The sequence below is a fragment of the Pelodiscus sinensis genome, chromosome 10 (assembly GCF_052426305.1).
Source record: "Pelodiscus sinensis isolate ZL-2025 chromosome 10, ASM5242630v1, whole genome shotgun sequence".
NCBI classification, from domain to species: domain Eukaryota; kingdom Metazoa; phylum Chordata; order Testudines; family Trionychidae; genus Pelodiscus; species Pelodiscus sinensis.
The window spans coordinates 56,791,773-56,808,711 of record NC_143061.1 but is presented as its reverse complement, the minus strand read 5'-3'; the positions used below and the strand labels follow the sequence as shown (position 1 = coordinate 56,808,711).

The following is a 16,939-nucleotide window of genomic DNA, read 5'->3' as shown; positions in this document are numbered from 1 at the left end:
AGAAAGAACCATGGACCCATCCTGACATGGCATGTAACCAGAGACTTTTAAGCCAGCAGCTGTAACATCTCTGCTAGAGCCTGCGTCGAGAACTGGGAGAGTCGGTGCATGTTGTGACGTAGTGGGGGTACCTGGCTGGTTTCTATGCTGCTGGCTCTGGGGTAACCCCCACTGGCTGCCGTGGGTACCACGACCCAGCAAAACAGGACGAGTCACTATGCAAACCAGTGGCCAGACACCCCCCATGGAGAGGAACAAAGGAAGGTGGATGCTGCCCTGGCTGGGGGGCAGGGCGGGAAGAGAGGTAGTTAGTGGCTGGCTGTCTGGAAGCATGGAGGAGACAGCCTAGGGAGAGGGGCTGGAGTTTAGGGGCCCAGTCTCCCCCCAACTCAAGGGGGCCTGAGGCATCCTAGCCCAGCTCTGTGACCAGATTCCATCTGTGCTGTGCTGTATCCTGGAGAGGCAATAAACTTCCTCTACTCCACCGGCTGGTGCAGTCTGTTTGTGCCATTTCGGGGTGCAGGAGACGGGGGACCCCAACGCGCTGTCACACATGTCATGTAGGATACTTTAACAACCTCACTCTCAGGCTTTTCTTTCTTTAGTAACAAACCTTTAGATTTCAGATTGTAAAGGGTTGGCCCAGTGTGATTTGAGGGCAAGATCCAGAGGGTAAATTGACCTGGGAGCTGTGGCTGGTTCTTTGGGACTGGAGAACCCGTTTGGGGTAGGTGGGGTTGGGTTCTATATCCCCTCACCTGTGTGTTAGGCCCGGGGCTGTTTGGGGCACGGAGAGAGCTGGGGTGTCGGGGTTTTGCTCGTGAGGCTTCTGGCTGGCCAGATTGGCAGCTGAGGTGCTCGGTGGGACTGGTTTGTGGCCTGTTCGGAAGGTCTCCAGTCAGGGGGTGTGCGGAGCCCCAAGTTTGAGCAATTTGCCCTGAGCGGACGCCCTCAGCTGCGCCCAGACCTGGCCCGGCCCGTCACAGAAACATCCTGGACTTCCACTCCCCAGGGTCTGAGCAACCTGGAGCAATGACCTCGTGAGTAGGACTCGGGACTCGGGAGAGCTGGGCCTGCTCCGGCTCTGCCGCTGCCCTGCCAGCTGGCCTGAGGCGAGACCCCCCACCTCTCTGTGCCTGTTTTGCCTCCCATCCTCCTTGCACCTCAGCCACTGAGGCTGGCAGCTCTTCGGGGCGAGGTCTCGGAGTGCTCAGGGACTGCGGCTGCACCTCTCACGGCTACCAGAGCTCGGGCACCGTGATGAGAGCAAACCCCCCGGACGGCGAGTGAGGCCCCTCCCCACGCGCCCACATCGGGCGGAGCGGGGCAGCGGCCTGTTATCTCGCTGAGCTGTGGGGAAAGCCGCTCCGACCGGGCAGGTTAGACAAACACCCCCCGGAGCAGCACCCTGCCCCCGCCCAGCCCCCGGTGCAGAGTTCACGGGCAGAGGGAACAGAGGAGGAGCCAGGGAGCTGCGGGGCCGTCGGGGGGCGGCTGCGTGGCGCTGGACCCGGGCGTTTATTACCAGGGCTGCACAGGGCAGTGTGGCAGGGCGAGGGCTGGGAGTGGCCGCGGCTAGCAGGGCAGACTCCGAGAGGAGCAGGCTGTGGGGCCGGTGGCAGCAGGCCCAGCGGCAGGGTGAAGGTCCACTCTGTGATCTCTGCCCCAGAAGATGCACCGGGTGGCGATGGGCAGGGCCTCCCGAGGGCTCCAGGCAGCGGCGCGGGCTCCTCTCTGGCTGCCTGCGCCCCCAGCTCCCCGCTACCGCGCCATGGCTTCCCAGCAGCTGCTGGTGGCCCCCCCCGAGGCGCTGCGCCAGCCGCTGGCCATCCCGGACAGGCTGCTCCTGGGGCCTGGGCCCTCCACCGTCCCGCCCCGGATCCTGGCTGCAGGAGGTCGCCAGCTCATTGGACACCTCCACAAGGAAATGTTCCAGGTGAGGGCTGCAACTGAACACGGCCGCTCACTCCGACCTTTCCTGCGCCCCCCCCGGGCACGCTCTGATCCGACCTTTCCTACGCCCCCCGGGCACGCTCTGATCCGACCTTTCCTACGCCCCCCCCGTGCACGCTCTGATCCGACCTTTCCTACGTCCCCCCCGTGCACCCTCTGATCCGACCTTTCCTACGTCCCCCCCGTGCACCCTCCGATCCGACCTTTCCTGCGCCCCCCCCCCCGGGCACGCTCTGATCCGACCTTTCCTACGCCCCCCCCGTGCACGCTCTGATCCGACCTTTCCTGCGCCCCCCCCCCAGTGCACCCTCCGATCCGACCTTTCCTGCGCCCCCCCCGGGCACCCTCCGATCCGACCTTTCCTACCCCCCCCGTGCACCCTCCGATCCGACCTTTCCTACCCCCCCCGTGCACCCTCCGATCCGACCTTTCCTACCCCCCCCGTGCACCCTCCCATCCGACCTTTCCTACGTCCCCCCCGTGCACCCTCCCATCCGACCTTTCCTACCCCCCCCCAGTGCACCCTCCGATCCGACCTTTCCTGCGCCCCCCCGTGCACCCTCCGATCCGACCTTTCCTACGGCCCCCCCAGTGCACCCTCCGATCCGACCTTTCCTACGCCCCCCCAGTGCACCCTCCGATCCGACCTTTCCTACGCCCCCCCGTGCACCCTCCGATCCGACCTTTCCTACGGTCCCCCAGTGCACCCTCCGATCCGACCTTTCCTACGCCCCCCGTGCACCCTCCGATCCGACCTTTCCTACGCCCCTCCAGTGCACCCTCCGATCCGACCTTTCCTACGGTCCCCCCCGTGCACCCTCCGATCCGACCTTTCCTACGCCCCCCCAGTGCACCCTCCGATCCGACCTTTCCTACGGTCCCCCCCATGCACCCTCCGATCCGACCTTTCCTACGCCCCCCCCGTGCACCCTCCGATCCGACCTTTCCTACGGTCCCCCAGTGCACCCTCCGATCCGACCTTTCCTGCGCCCCCCCCGTGCACCCTCCGATCCGACCTTTCCTGCGCCCCCCCAGTGCACCCTCCGATCCGACCTTTCCTGCGCCCCCCCAGTGCACCCTCCGATCCGACCTTTCCTGCGCCCCCCCCGTGCACCCTCCGATCCGACCTTTCCTACGGCCCCCCCAGTGCACTCTCCGATCCGACCTTTCCTGCGGCCCCCCCCCCCCGTGCACCCTCCGATCCGACCTTTCCTACGCCCCCCCAGTGCACTCTCCGATCCGACCTTTCCTGCGCCCCCCCCAGTGCACCCTCCGATCCGACCTTTCCTACGCCCCCCCAGTGCACCCTCCGATCCGACCTTTCCTACGCCCCCCCAGTGCACTCTCCGATCCGACCTTTCCTACGCCCCCCCAGTGCACTCTCCGATCCGACCTTTCCTACGCCCCCCCAGTGCACCCTCCGATCCGACCTTTCCTGCGCCCCCCCCGTGCACCCTCCGATCCGACCTTTCCTACGCCCCCCCAGTGCACCCTCCGATCCGACCTTTCCTACGTCCCCCCCGTGCACCCTCCGATCCGACCTTTCCTACGCCCCCCCAGTGCACCCTCCGATCCGACCTTTCCTGCGCCCCCCCAGTGCACCCTCCGATCCGACCTTTCCTGCGCCCCCCCCAGTGCACCCTCCGATCCGACCTTTCCTGCGCCCCCCCCAGTGCACCCTCCGATCCGACCTTTCCTACGTCCCCCCCGTGCACCCTCCGATCCGACCTTTCCTGCGCCCCCCCCCCCGTGCACCCTCCGATCCGACCTTTCCTACGGTCCCCCCCAGTGCACCCTCCGATCCGACCTTTCCTGCGCCCCCCCCGTGCACCCTCCGATCCGACCTTTCCTACGGCCCCCCCGTGCACCCTCCGATCCGACCTTTCCTACGCCCCCCCAGTGCACCCTCCGATCCGACCTTTCCTGCGCCCCCCCAGTGCACCCTCCCATCCGACCTTTCCTACGGCCCCCCCGTGCACCCTCCGATCCGACCTTTCCTACGTCCCCCCAGTGCACCCTCCGATCCGACCTTTCCTACGCCCCCCCAGTGCACCCTCCGATCCGACCTTTCCTACGCCCCCCCAGTGCACCCTCCCATCCGACCTTTCCTGCGGCCCCCCCGTGCACCCTCCGATCCGACCTTTCCTACGCCCCCCCGTGCACCCTCCCATCCGACCTTTCCTGCGCCCCCCCAGTGCACCCTCCCATCCGACCTTTCCTACGCCCCCCCAGTGCACCCTCCCATCCGACCTTTCCTACGCCCCCCCAGTGCACCCTCCCATCCGACCTTTCCTACGGCCCCCCCGTGCACCCTCCGATCCGACCTTTCCTACGGTCCCCCCCGTGCACCCTCCGATCCGACCTTTCCTACGGTCCCCCGTGCACCCTCCGATCCGACCTTTCCTGCGCCCCCCCAGTGCACCCTCCGATCCGACCTTTCCTACGCCCCCCCAGTGCACCCTCCGATCCGACCTTTCCTGCGCCCCCCCCCCCGTGCACCCTCCGATCCGACCTTTCCTACGGTCCCCCCCAGTGCACCCTCCGATCCGACCTTTCCTACGGTCCCCCCCGTGCACCCTCCGATCCGACCTTTCCTACGCCCCCCCGTGCACCCTCCCATCCGACCTTTCCTGCGCCCCCCCAGTGCACCCTCCGATCCGACCTTTCCTACGCCCCCCCAGTGCACCCTCCGATCCGACCTTTCCTGCGCCCCCCCCCCGTGCACCCTCCGATCCGACCTTTCCTACGGTCCCCCCCAGTGCACCCTCCGATCCGACCTTTCCTGCGCCCCCCCCGTGCACCCTCCGATCCGACCTTTCCTACGGCCCCCCCGTGCACCCTCCGATCCGACCTTTCCTACGGCCCCCCCGTGCACCCTCCGATCCGACCTTTCCTACGCCCCCCCAGTGCACCCTCCGATCCGACCTTTCCTGCGCCCCCCCAGTGCACCCTCCGATCCGACCTTTCCTACGGCCCCCCCGTGCACCCTCCGATCCGACCTTTCCTACGGTCCCCCCCGTGCACCCTCCGATCCGACCTTTCCTACGCCCCCCCAGTGCACCCTCCGATCCGACCTTTCCTGCGCCCCCCCAGTGCACCCTCCCATCCGACCTTTCCTACGGCCCCCCCGTGCACCCTCCGATCCGACCTTTCCTACGCCCCCCCAGTGCACCCTCCGATCCGACCTTTCCTGCGCCCCCCCAGTGCACCCTCCCATCCGACCTTTCCTACGGCCCCCCCGTGCACCCTCCGATCCGACCTTTCCTACGCCCCCCCAGTGCACCCTCCCATCCGACCTTTCCTACGCCCCCCCCGTGCACCCTCCGATCCGACCTTTCCTACGGTCCCCCCCGTGCACCCTCCGATCCGACCTTTCCTACGCCCCCCCAGTGCACCCTCCGATCCGACCTTTCCTACGGCCCCCCCAGTGCACCCTCCGATCCGACCTTTCCTACGGTCCCCCCATGCACCCTCCGATCCGACCTTTCCTACGCCCCCCCCGTGCACCCTCCGATCCGACCTTTCCTACGGTCCCCCCAGTGCACCCTCCCATCCGACCTTTCCTACGGCCCCCCCGTGCACCCTCCGATCCGACCTTTCCTACGTCCCCCCCGTGCACCCTCCGATCCGACCTTTCCTACGGCCCCCCCGTGCACCCTCCGATCCGACCTTTCCTACGGTCCCCCCCGTGCACCCTCCGATCCGACCTTTCCTACGGTCCCCCCCGTGCACCCTCCGATCCGACCTTTCCTACGGTCCCCCCCGTGCACCCTCCGATCCGACCTTTCCTACGGTCCCCCCCGTGCACCCTCCGATCCGACCTTTCCTACGCCCCCCCGTGCACCCTCCCATCCGACGTTTCCTACGCCCCCCCCCGTGCACTCTCTGACGTGTGCCAGCAGCGCCACGAGAGGCTGTCTGCAGAGCACTGCCTGGGGAAATCCCAGCCCTGTAAGGAGCCGCTGAGCTGTACGCAGAGCGCGCTTGGGGCTGTGGCGAGTGACAACTCTACTGGGTGACTGACGTCTGCCCCCCCGTCCCGTCCCATGCACTGCGCCTGCATGGCCTGGCCCAGCCCAGAGCGCAGTCAGCAGCCAGAGGCCAGGGCTGGAGCCCTGCAGGTTTGCGCAGGGGTCAATGGGAACCTGGCCCGCTAGCCGCTGGCTGCTTCCCTCCTCGCACACGCTGGGGCGCGGGCACAGGGGCAGATTTCAGGGCAGCTGCACTGCCAGCTTCGGGGAGCTGCTTTACCCCGGCTCTTCGCGCTCTCCGCAGATCATGGACGACATCAAGCTGGGGATCCAGTACGCCTTCCAGACCCAGAACCCCCTGACGCTGGCCATCAGCGGGCCGGGCCACTGCGCCATGGAGGCTGCGCTGCTGAACGCGGTGGAGGCCGGGGAGGTGGTGCTGATGGCGGTGAATGGAATCTGGGGGGAGCGCGCGACAGACATCTCCAGGAGACTGGGTACGGCGTCCCCCCGGCTTGCTCCCCGAGCCCAGCCACACAGCTGCGGCTGGCTCGGCTCCCGCCCCGTCAGTGGCTCTCAGGAAAGCGGGCACCATGGCCAGGTCCAAGCCGTCCTACGGACACGTTGCCTCTCGGCACCTTGCTGCGCCCAGGCCCGGAGCGTTGGCACCGACCCTGCGTAACTGACCGCTCACCCGGGCTCTCATTGCTACGCTGCAGTCTGGCCCTGCGCCCCTTCCCCCCCTCCCCGCCTGGGCCCATGGCAGGCCTGAGAGCTTATGGGAAAAATGACCCCCTCCCTTGGACCGTCTGGGAGCTCCCAGAAAGCAGGGAAGTGTTGGGAAGGCAGGCCCGGTGAGCGAGGGCTTGCTACAGTGGGGAGGACCTGCAGGAGGGCCGTCACAGGGCAGGCCTGGGTATGTGCCTAAGGTCCCCAAAGACCTTTAGCTCCTATTTGCTTTCAGTGGGAGCCGTGTGCCTTTGCAGAGCTGCACGCGTCCTTGTGCACACGGGGACGCTCGGCAGTGGGGGAATGACGCTGAGCGCTGGGCCAGGGTAACCCCCTTGTGCAAAGCCTGGTGTAGACACTGGAGAAGCCCGTGAATCAGCCCAGGTCAGCTGAGCCCAGTTGCAGGGCGGGTAAACGAGAGCAGAGCGAGTGACGGGCTGCAGAGCGAGTGACGGGCTGCACGCAGGCTGCAGAGCGAGTGACAGGCTGCAGAGCGAGTGACGGGCTGCAGAGCGAGTGATGGGCTGCACGCAGGCTGCAGAGCGAGTGACGGGCTGCAGAGCGAGTGACGGGCTGCAGAGCGAGTGACGGGCTGCACGCAGGCTGCAGAGCGAGTGACGGGCTGCAGAGCGAGTGACGGGCTGCACGCAGGCTGCAGAGCGAGTGACGGGCTGCAGAGCGAGTGACGGGCTGCACGCAGGCTGCAGAGCGAGTGACGGGCTGCAGAGCGAGTGACGGGCTGCACGCAGGCTGCAGTGCGAGTGACGGGCTGCAGAGCGAGTGACGGGCTGCACGCAGGCTGCAGAGCGAGTGACGGGCTGCACGCAGGCTGCAGTGCGAGTGACGGGCTGCACGCAGGCTGCAGAGCGAGTGACGGGCTGCAGTGCGAGTGACGGGCTGCAGAGCGAGTGACGGGCTGCACGCAGGCTGCAGTGCGAGTGACGGGCTGCACGCAGGCTGCAGAGCGAGTGACGGGCTGCACACAGGCCACACTGAGCAGCAGCAGGACCCAGCCCTTCGGGGCCATGGAGGGGAACGGAACAGCCCCTGGCAGCCGTAGGCAGAGCAGACTGTGACGGAGCCACTGCCCGTGAAGTCCCCGTACGGGATGCTCCAGGACGGCTGCAGTTCCCAGGGAGATCCGGCTGGGCTGTAACCCGACCAGCCCCCATGCCGGGATCCCGGGTCGGGTCGAACTGTCTCGCCTGCACCAGAGACCAGGGCAGATGATCCCGACGGCGCCTCCTGGCCTTTTAGTCTCTGACCACGCAGCGAAGCTTCTGTCTCCCCTCCTCTCCAACGAGCCCGTGGTCAGGAGGGGGCGCTCCCCGGGCACAGCCTGTCCACGTGTGATCAGTGCCGGGGGGAGCAGGGCTGTCAGCAGGCTCCTGGTTTTCAGCTGGACAGATTCCCCTGAGGCCAGGCTGGACTTTGACAGGTCCCCGCTCTCCAGTTAATAGGTGACCAATTGCATCCCCAGAGCCACAGCTGGTCACAGTCCCTCCGCTGAGGAGTGGGGGCTGGTACCGCCCCAGCCACCCCTGGGCGCTTTGTGCCATCCACCGAGCTAGCCCTCCCCCTCCGGTCACTGCACCCACTCTGTGCCAAAGCACCCGGGGAACTGGCCCCATTGCAGACCATGGCCGGCCACACAACCTGCCCTTGTGTGGTGACTGAGGGGGGCCAGGCCGTGGCTAGAAACGGGGCCGCACAACAGGCGTGGCCGGGCCGTGGCTAGAAACGGGGCCGCACAACAGGCGTGGCCGGGCCGTGGCTAGAAACGGGGCCGCACAACAGGCGTGGCCGGGCCGTGGCTAGAAACGGGGCCGCACAACAGGCGTGGCTGGGCCGTGGCTAGAAACGGGGCCGCACAACAGGCGTGGCCGGGCCGTGGCTAGAAACGGGGCCGCACAACAGGCGTGGCCGGGCCGTGGCTAGAAACGGGGCCGCACAGCAGGCGTGGCCGGGCCGTGGCTAGAAACGGGGCCGCACAGCAGGCGTGGCCGGGCCGTGGCTAGAAACGGGGCCGCACAACAGGCGTGGCCGGGCCGTGGCTAGAAACGGGGCCGCACAACAGGCGTGGCCGGGCCGTGGCTAGAAACGGGGCCGCACAGCAGGCGTGGCCGGGCCGTGCAGCGCAGGGTACTGACTGTCTGCCCCCTCCAGGAGCTGATGTCCGGCAATTGGTGAAGGCCCCAGGGGAATACTTTGCACTGAGCGAGATTGAGGAGGTGAGTGCTCAGGCGTTGGAGCGGGACGCTGGGCGGCCCAGGGGACTGCAGCCTGCCGGGCCCCTGGAGAGACAGGAGCCCTGGCGCTGCTGCGTGGCAGGCAGTGAAAGCGGAATGGGCTATGACCAGAGAAACCCGTCCCAGCAGTCCCCTAATTTCCGCTGCTGGGCTAACGAGAGGCCGCCTGCCCCAGGGAACCCTGCAGCCCACTCGCTACTCATGCTAGCAGAGAGCAGCTGTGGTCCCCCCTGCCAGCAGCCCAGCGAAATGCCAGGCCAAGGAGCCCTCCCTCTCCGGCCGGACAGTCTGGGGCGACGCGCGTCTCCTCGGGACCCAGCCCCAGGTGCGAGCGCTGCCCCGTGCCGGCCTGGCCCTAGCTCTCTTCCACGCCCCCTCTGCTGTGCCCCTGCAGGCTTGGTCTAAGGGCCGCAGGTGTCTCCTTGGCTCGCCAGCCGACGGGCACAGGGGGTGAGAGAGGCCAAGCCATGCCCCGCGTGGGGGGCCCTGCAGGGTGGCTACTGCTCTGACTCCAGCCTGGCCAGAGTCCGACTGGCCAGGAGCCCAGTGTGGGACCCTGGGGAGCCTGCCTGCCCGCCCCTGCCCATGCGTTACGGAGTGGGGGCTGCTCCCCGCAGGCCCTCGCAGCTCGCCTGAGGCCTTTGCCAGACTCTGCCTCTCAAAGCCCAGAAGGCAGCTCCCTCTGGGTGTCCTGCCTTCGGAGACGGCTGGCCTGCCCATGGACCCTGCAGGCCAGAGCAGCAGCCCTCCCTTGGCGTGCCCCCCCCCCCCCGCAGACACACAGGACGAAGCTGCCTCCTCCGCTCGGCTGGTGCTTTCACCCTCTCTCTGCTGCCTGTGCAGGCTCTGGCGCAGCACCAGCCCTGTCTGTTCTTCATCACGCACGGCGAATCGTCCAGCGGGGTGCTGCAGCCGCTGGACGGCCTGGGCGAGCTCTGCCGCAGGTCAGTGGGGTCGCCGGGCCCCGGCACTGCCGAGACACCACGGCCGCTGAGCCGTGCGGGAGCCCGGGGAGCGCAGCGCGAGGCAGCCCAGGCGGCCCAGCAGCAGCCACGGGAGCAAACGTCCATCCACGGCCCGTGCTGGAGGGACGCGCGCTCGGGCACCGGCCTCCAGGCTCGAGGTGGCAGGACCCTCCCCTGCGTCAGGCCCCCATCGGGGTTACAATTCCCCTCCCAGTCTGGCCCGCAAGGCTCCCTCTGCTGGGTCGCCCCTCGCTCTGCCCAGCTGAGCACCCGCACCCGCTCTGCCCCCCGGCTCTGTGGCTGCAGCCTGCTCCCTGCTCTGACCTGCTGCTCTGGCCAGCACAGCAGCACCCCCTCAGCTCGGCCCTGCTCTCCCCTTAGCTCTGCCCCACGCTGTTCCAGCTCACAGGGAGGATGGGACCCCTCATTAGCCTGCCCGCTCTGGAGCATTGGCCTCTCCCGATTGGTCCTGGGCACTGTCAGGCTCCGGGCCCTGATTCCCATCGAGAAAGGGGTGCAGCCGTCTGGGAAGGCTGGGAGCCCCGGCCCAGGGTCAGGGCTCCGGGCCCCTCCGAGGCGGCTGGCGCTCTCGTGGGCTCTGCGGTCGCTCCCCGAGCAGTGGGGTACGGAAGCGTCCCCAGGTGGGGCCAAGCAGCGTGTGTTGTCCACTGCCGGGGCTACGCTGATGTCAGGAGAGGCCAGGGGAGACGTGATAGGAACCGGAACGGGAGACACGCTGGGACCCCAGTGCCACGGCTGCTCTTCCTCCCCCTGCCTAGACACGAGTGCTTACTCCTGGTGGACTCCGTGGCTTCGCTAGGGGGCGCGCCCATCCTCATGGACCAGCAGGGTAAGGAGCAAAGGACCCGTCTCCACGCCAGCCCCAGGCGTGGGCAGGAAAGACTGGCCGTGAGTGGGCAGGCCACGCTGGAGGGGAGATGAGATCACCTGCAAGCCAGAGCGCCGAGGCTGGGAAAGGGCAGCAGAGGGCCCCTCCTGCCCCCCAACAATCCCTCCTTCTCCAGAGAGATTCCTCTTGGGAGCAGCTGGGAAGATGAGAACTGCCACGGCAGGCACTCCCAGCCTAGGACAGCCGAGAGCTGGGCTGCCTGTGCGGGGTGGAGTGTCCGGGGGGTGTCAGGGGTAACACGCTGCCGGCCGTGGTGGGGTCAGTGTGTCCGGGGGGGGGTGTCAGGGGTAACACGCTGCCGGCCGTGGTGGGGTCAGTGTGTCCGGGGGGGGGTGTCAGGGGTAACACGCTGCCGGCCGTGGTGGGGTCAGTGTGTCCGAGGGGGGTGTCAGGGGTAACACGCTGCCGGCCGTGGTGGGGTCAGTGTGTCCGAGGGGGGTGTCAGGGGTAACACGCTGCCGGCCGTGGTGGGGTCAGTGTGTCCGGGGGGGGGGTGTCAGGGGTAACACGCTGCCGGCCGTGGTGGGGTCAGTGTGTCCGGGGGGTGTCAGGGGTAACACGCTGCCGGCCGTGGTGGGGTCAGTGTGTCCGGGGGGGGGTGTCAGGGGTAACACGCTGCCGGCCGTGGTGGGGTCAGTGTGTCCGGGGGGGGGTGTCAGGGGTAACACGCTGCCGGCCGTGGTGGGGTCAGTGTGTCCGGGGGGTGTCAGGGGTAACACGCTGCCGGCCGTGGTGGGGTCAGTGTGTCCGGGGGGGGGGGGGTGTCAGGGGTAACACGCTGCTGGCCGTGGTGGGGTCAGTGTGTCCGGGGGGGGGTGTCAGGGGTAACACGCTGCCGGCCGTGGTGGGGTCAGTGTGTCCGGGGGGGGTGTCAGGGGTAACACGCTGCCGGCCGTGGTGGGGTCAGTGTGTCCGGGGGGGGGGGTGTCAGGGGTAACACGCTGCCGGCCATGGTGGGGTCAGTGTGTCCGGGGGGGGGGTGTCAGGGGTAACACGCTGCCGGCCGTGGTGGGGTCAGTGTGTCCGGGGGGTGTGTCAGGGGTAACACGCTGCCGGCCGTGGTGGGGTCAGTGTGTCCGGGGGGTGTCAGGGGTAACACGCTGCCGGCCGTGGTGGGGTCAGTGTGTCCGGGGGGGGTGTCAGGGGTAACACGCTGCCGGCCGTGGTGGGGTCAGTGTGTCCGGGGGGGGGGGGGGTGTCAGGGGTAACACGCTGCCGGCCGTGGTGGGGTCAGTGTGTCCGGGGGGGGGGGGTGTCAGGGGTAACACGCTGCCGGCCGTGGTGGGGTCAGTGTGTCCGGGGGGGGTGTCAGGGGTAACACGCTGCCGGCCGTGGTGGGGTCAGTGTGTCCGGGGGGGGGGGGTGTCAGGGGTAACACGCTGCCGGCCGTGGTGGGGTCAGTGTGTCCGGGGGGGGGGGGTGTCAGGGGTAACACGCTGCCGGCCATGGTGGGGTCAGTGTGTCCGGGGGGGGGGGTGTCAGGGGTAACACGCTGCCGGCCGTGGTGGGGTCAGTGTGTCCGGGGGGGGTGTCAGGGGTAACACGCTGCCGGCCGTGGTGGGGTCAGTGTGTCCGGGGGGGGTGTCAGGGGTAACACGCTGCCGGCCGTGGTGGGGTCAGTGTGTCCGGGGGGGGGGGTGTCAGGGGTAACACGCTGCCGGCCATGGTGGGGTCAGTGTGTCCGGGGGGGGGGGGGGTGTCAGGGGTAACACGCTGCCGGCCGTGGTGGGGTCAGTGTGTCCGGGGGGTGTGTCAGGGGTAACACGCTGCCGGCCGTGGTGGGGTCAGTGTGTCCGGGGGGTGTCAGGGGTAACACGCTGCCGGCCGTGGTGGGGTCAGTGTGTCCGGGGGGTGTCAGGGGTAACACGCTGCCGGCCGTGGTGGGGTCAGTGTGTCCGGGGGGGGGGGGTGTCAGGGGTAACACGCTGCCGGCCGTGGTGGGGTCAGTGTGTCCGGGGGGGGGTGTCAGGGGTAACACGCTGCCGGCCGTGGTGGGGTCAGTGTGTCCGGGGGGGGGGTGTCAGGGGTAACACGCTGCCGGCCGTGGTGGGGTCAGTGTGTCCGGGGGGGGTGTCAGGGGTAACACGCTGCCGGCCGTGGTGGGGTCAGTGTGTCCGGGGGGGGTGTCAGGGGTAACACGCTGCCGGCCGTGGTGGGGTCAGTGTGTCCGGGGGGGGGGGGGTGTCAGGGGTAACACGCTGCCGGCCATGGTGGGGTCAGTGTGTCCGGGGGGGGGGGTGTCAGGGGTAACACGCTGCCGGCCGTGGTGGGGTCAGTGTGTCCGGGGGGGGGTGTGTCAGGGGTAACACGCTGCCGGCCGTGGTGGGGTCAGTGTGTCCGGGGGGGGGGGGGTGTCAGGGGTAACACGCTGCCGGCCGTGGTGGGGTCAGTGTGTCCGGGGGGGGGGGGGGTGTCAGGGGTAACACGCTGCCGGCCGTGGTGGGGTCAGTGTGTCCGGGGGGGGGGGGTGTCAGGGGTAACACGCTGCCGGCCGTGGTGGGGTCAGTGTGTCCGGGGGGGGGGGGGTGTCAGGGGTAACACGCTGCCGGCCGTGGTGGGGTCAGTGTGTCCGGGGGGGGGTGTCAGGGGTAACACGCTGCCGGCCGTGGTGGGGTCAGTGTGTCCGGGGGGGGGGGGGTGTCAGGGGTAACACGCTGCCGGCCGTGGTGGGGTCAGTGTGTCCGGGGGGGGGGGGGGGTGTCAGGGGTAACACGCTGCCGGCCGTGGTGGGGTCAGTGTGTCCGGGGGGGGGGGGGGGTGTCAGGGGTAACACGCTGCCGGCCGTGGTGGGGTCAGTGTGTCCGGGGGGGGGGGTGTCAGGGGTAACACGCTGCCGGCCGTGGTGGGGTCAGTGTGTCCGGGGGGGGGTGTCAGGGGTAACACGCTGCCGGCCGTGGTGGGGTCAGTGTGTCCGAGGGGCGGGGGGTGTCAGGGGTAACACGCTGCCGGCCGTGGTGGGGTCAGTGTGTCCGGGGGGGGGGGTGTCAGGGGTAACACGCTGCCGGCCGTGGTGGGGTCAGTGTGTCCGGGGGGGGGGGGTGTCAGGGGTAACACGCTGCCGGCCGTGGTGGGGTCAGTGTGTCCGGGGGGGGGGGGCTGTCAGGGGTAACACGCTGCCGGCCGTGGTGGGGTCAGTGTGTCCGGGGGGGAGGGGGTGTCAGGGGTAACACGCTGCCGGCCGTGGTGGGGTCAGTGTGTCCGGGGGGGGGTGTCAGGGGTAACACGGGCGGTTGTCGTGCGAGAGGGTTTGTGCAGGAGCCGTGGGCTGTTGTCGTGCGAGAGGGTCCGGCTGTCCCGCCGCGGGCGGTTGTCGTGCGAGAGGGCTTGTGCGGGAACCGCGGGCGGTTGTCGTGCGAGAGGGTTTGTGCGGGAGCCGCGGGCGGTTGTCGTGCGAGAGGGTTTGTGCGGGAGCCGCGGGCGGGTGTCGTGCGAGAGGGCTTGTGCGGGAGCCGCGGGCGGGTGTCGTGCGAGAGGGCTTGTGCGGGAGCCGCGGGCGGGTGTCGTGCGAGAGGGTCCGGCTGTCCCGCCGCGGGCGGGTGTCGTGCGAGAGGGTCCGGCTGTCCCGCCGCGGGCGGGTGTCGTGCGAGAGGGTTTGTGCGGGAGCCGCGGGCGGGTGTCGTGCGAGAGGGTTTGTGCGGGAGCCGCGGGTGGGTGTCGTGCGAGAGGGTTTGTGCGGGAGGCCCGAGCGGGTGTCGTGCGAGAGGGTTTGTGCGGGAGCCGCGGGCGGTTGTCGTGCGAGAGGGTTTGTGCGGGAGGCCCGGGCGGGTGTCGTGCGAGAGGGTTTGTGCGGGAGCCGCGGGCGGGTGTCGTGCGAGAGGGTTTGTGCGGGAGGCCCGGGCGGGTGTCGTGCGAGAGGGTCCGGCTGTCCCACTGCGGGCGGTTGTCGTGCGAGAGGGTCTGTGCGGGAGCCGCGGGCGGGTGTCGTGCGAGAGGGTCCGGCCGTCCCACTGCGGGCGGTTGTCGTGCGGGAGCCGCGGGCGGTTGTCGTGCGAGAGGGTTTGTGCGGGAGCCACGGGCGGTTGTCGTGCGAGAGGGTTTGTGCGGGAGGCCCGGGCGGGTGTCGTGCGAGAGGGTCCGGCTGTCCCACTGCGGGCGGTTGTCGTGCGAGAGGGTCTGTGCGGGAGCCGCGGGCGGGTGTCGTGCGAGAGGGTCCGGCCGTCCCACTGCGGGCGGTTGTCGTGCGGGAGCCGCGGGCGGTTGTCGTGCGAGAGGGTTTGTGCGGGAGCCACGGGCGGTTGTCGTGCGAGAGCCGCGGGCCCTCGTGCAATGGGACGGGAGGCACTGCTTGTGAAATGGCAGGCGCGGAGCGGGCTCTCCGTGGGGAGCTAGCGCAAGGCGCCGCCACAAGCCCCCTGAAGCCGCTGGGGCTCTAACGCTCTGTCCTCTGAACACAGGGATTGACATCTTGTACTCCGGCTCCCAAAAGGTCCTGAATGCCCCCCCCGGCAGTGCCCCCATCTCCTTCAGCGAGCGAGCCAGGTGAGGCCAGCCCTGGACTGGGAACCTCAGGGACTGGGAGAGGTGCTGATGGGCAGGGCAGCAGGGTGGGGAATTCCAGCAGCCACAACACTGCCCCTTCCCAGTGACGTATTCCAAGGGGTGCAGCGGGCGAGTGCTTAGCCCCCAGCAGCAGGGCTATCACTGCTGGGCCGGGCCCCTGGGCTCCGGGGGCCCCCGGCGTGAGTCGGGCCGGGCCCCTGGGCTCCGGGGGCCCCCGGCGTGAGTCGGGCCGGGCCCCTGGGCTCCGGGGGCCCCCGGCGTGAGTCGGGCCGGGCCCCTGGGCTCCGGGGGCCCCCGGCGTGAGTCGGGCCGGGCCCCTGGGCTCCGGGGGCCCCCGGCGTGAGTCGGGCCGGGCCCCTGGGCTCCGGGGGCCCCCGGCGTGAGTCGGGCCGGGCCCCTGGGCTCCGGGGGCCCCCGGCGTGAGTGTGCGCTGAGGGAGGAAGGGTGGCAGGCACTCAGGCCCTATGTCACATGCAGAGGGGAGAAAAAGCAGCTGCTGACCAGGCTGACAACCTCCAGGGAAACTTTCCCTTCAGCCCAGGCCAGGCAGAGCCTCCCCAGCACACAGGTGTGCCCTGTACCCAGAGCTGGCTGAAGCCAGGCGCCATCGCTATCCCCCTGGGTCCATTCCGGCCAGGACAGTGGCAGCCCTCCTCGCCACGGGGCACTTGTGCGATTCTTGCTCATCACCATCCTCCCCTTTGGTGGATCAGCCTTGGGCCTGGAGGCCTCTCTCAGTGTTGAGCCTCCTTGCTTCCCCGGCCAGCAGGACAGCGGATGTCTGACCAGCAAAAACCACACGTAGCTTGCATCTAGCTCTGCCCTGGGTGGATCTCAAAGGGTCCTCCAGGAGGAAAAGAGCTTTGTGCCCATTTTCAGGTGGGGAAACTGAGGCACGGAGGGGCCGGGGTGTCTGTGCTGCACGCGTGGGAAAGCGAAGTTGAGGCTCTGGCGGGGGGGGGTCAGTGACGTCTCTTTGCGTTTCCATGTTGTCAGGAAGAAGATCTTCAGCAGGAGGACAAAGCCGCCTTCCTTCTTCCTGGACATGGGCTGGCTGGCCAATTACTGGGGCTGTGACGACAAGCCGAGAATGTGAGGGGGCGGGGCGGGGGCGGGGCAGAAAGCAGCTGTGACCAGGGATCTAGCAGGGCTGGGCCTGCGCCGCTTTCATCCAACTCACAAAGCGACTCCGCCTCAGTCCCCTCGGAGCCCACCACCGCCCGCCCCCACCCAGAGCTCCTCTCCCCTGGCGCCCGCCCCCACCCAGAGCTCCTCTCCCCTGGCGCCCGCCCCCACCCAGAGCTCCTCTCCCCTGGCGCCCGCCCCCACCCAGAGCTCCTCTCCCCTGGCGCCCGCCCCCACCCAGAGCTCCTCTCCCCTGGCGCCCGCCCCCACCCAGAGCTCCTCTCCCCTGGCGCCCGCCCCCACCCAGAGCTCCTCTCCCCTGGCGCCCGCTCCCACCCAGAGCTCTTCTCCCCTAGCGCCCGCTCCCACCCAGAGCTCTTCTCCCCTAGCGCCCGCTCCCACCCAGAGCTCTTCTCCCCTAGCGCCCGCTCCCACCCAGAGCTCCTCTCCCCTAGCGCCCGCCCCCACCCAGAGCTCCTCTCCCCTAGCGCCCTGTGAGGGGGTCACTCACCACCGTAGCGGGGGTCCGTCGTCTGT

The 16,939-nt window shown here is 69.0% G+C and overlaps 1 protein-coding gene across 1 annotated transcript in view; it reads left to right on the top strand.

The window, feature by feature from the left end:
- Nucleotides 1–1,470: 1,470 nt before the first annotated feature.
- The window catches only part of AGXT (alanine--glyoxylate aminotransferase), a 28,328-nt gene continuing 12,859 nt past the window's right edge, over nt 1,471–16,939 (top strand). Inside the window, exons 1-7 of the mRNA XM_075917863.2 lie at nt 1,471–1,936; nt 6,229–6,421; nt 8,820–8,884; nt 9,746–9,846; nt 10,647–10,717; nt 15,172–15,256; nt 16,274–16,369. Coding sequence (XP_075773978.2) covers nt 1,673–1,936; nt 6,229–6,421; nt 8,820–8,884; nt 9,746–9,846; nt 10,647–10,717; nt 15,172–15,256; nt 16,274–16,369 — 875 coding nt within the window. The 5' untranslated portion in view covers nt 1,471–1,672. The remainder of the gene's footprint in view (nt 1,937–6,228; nt 6,422–8,819; nt 8,885–9,745; nt 9,847–10,646; nt 10,718–15,171; nt 15,257–16,273; nt 16,370–16,939) is intronic.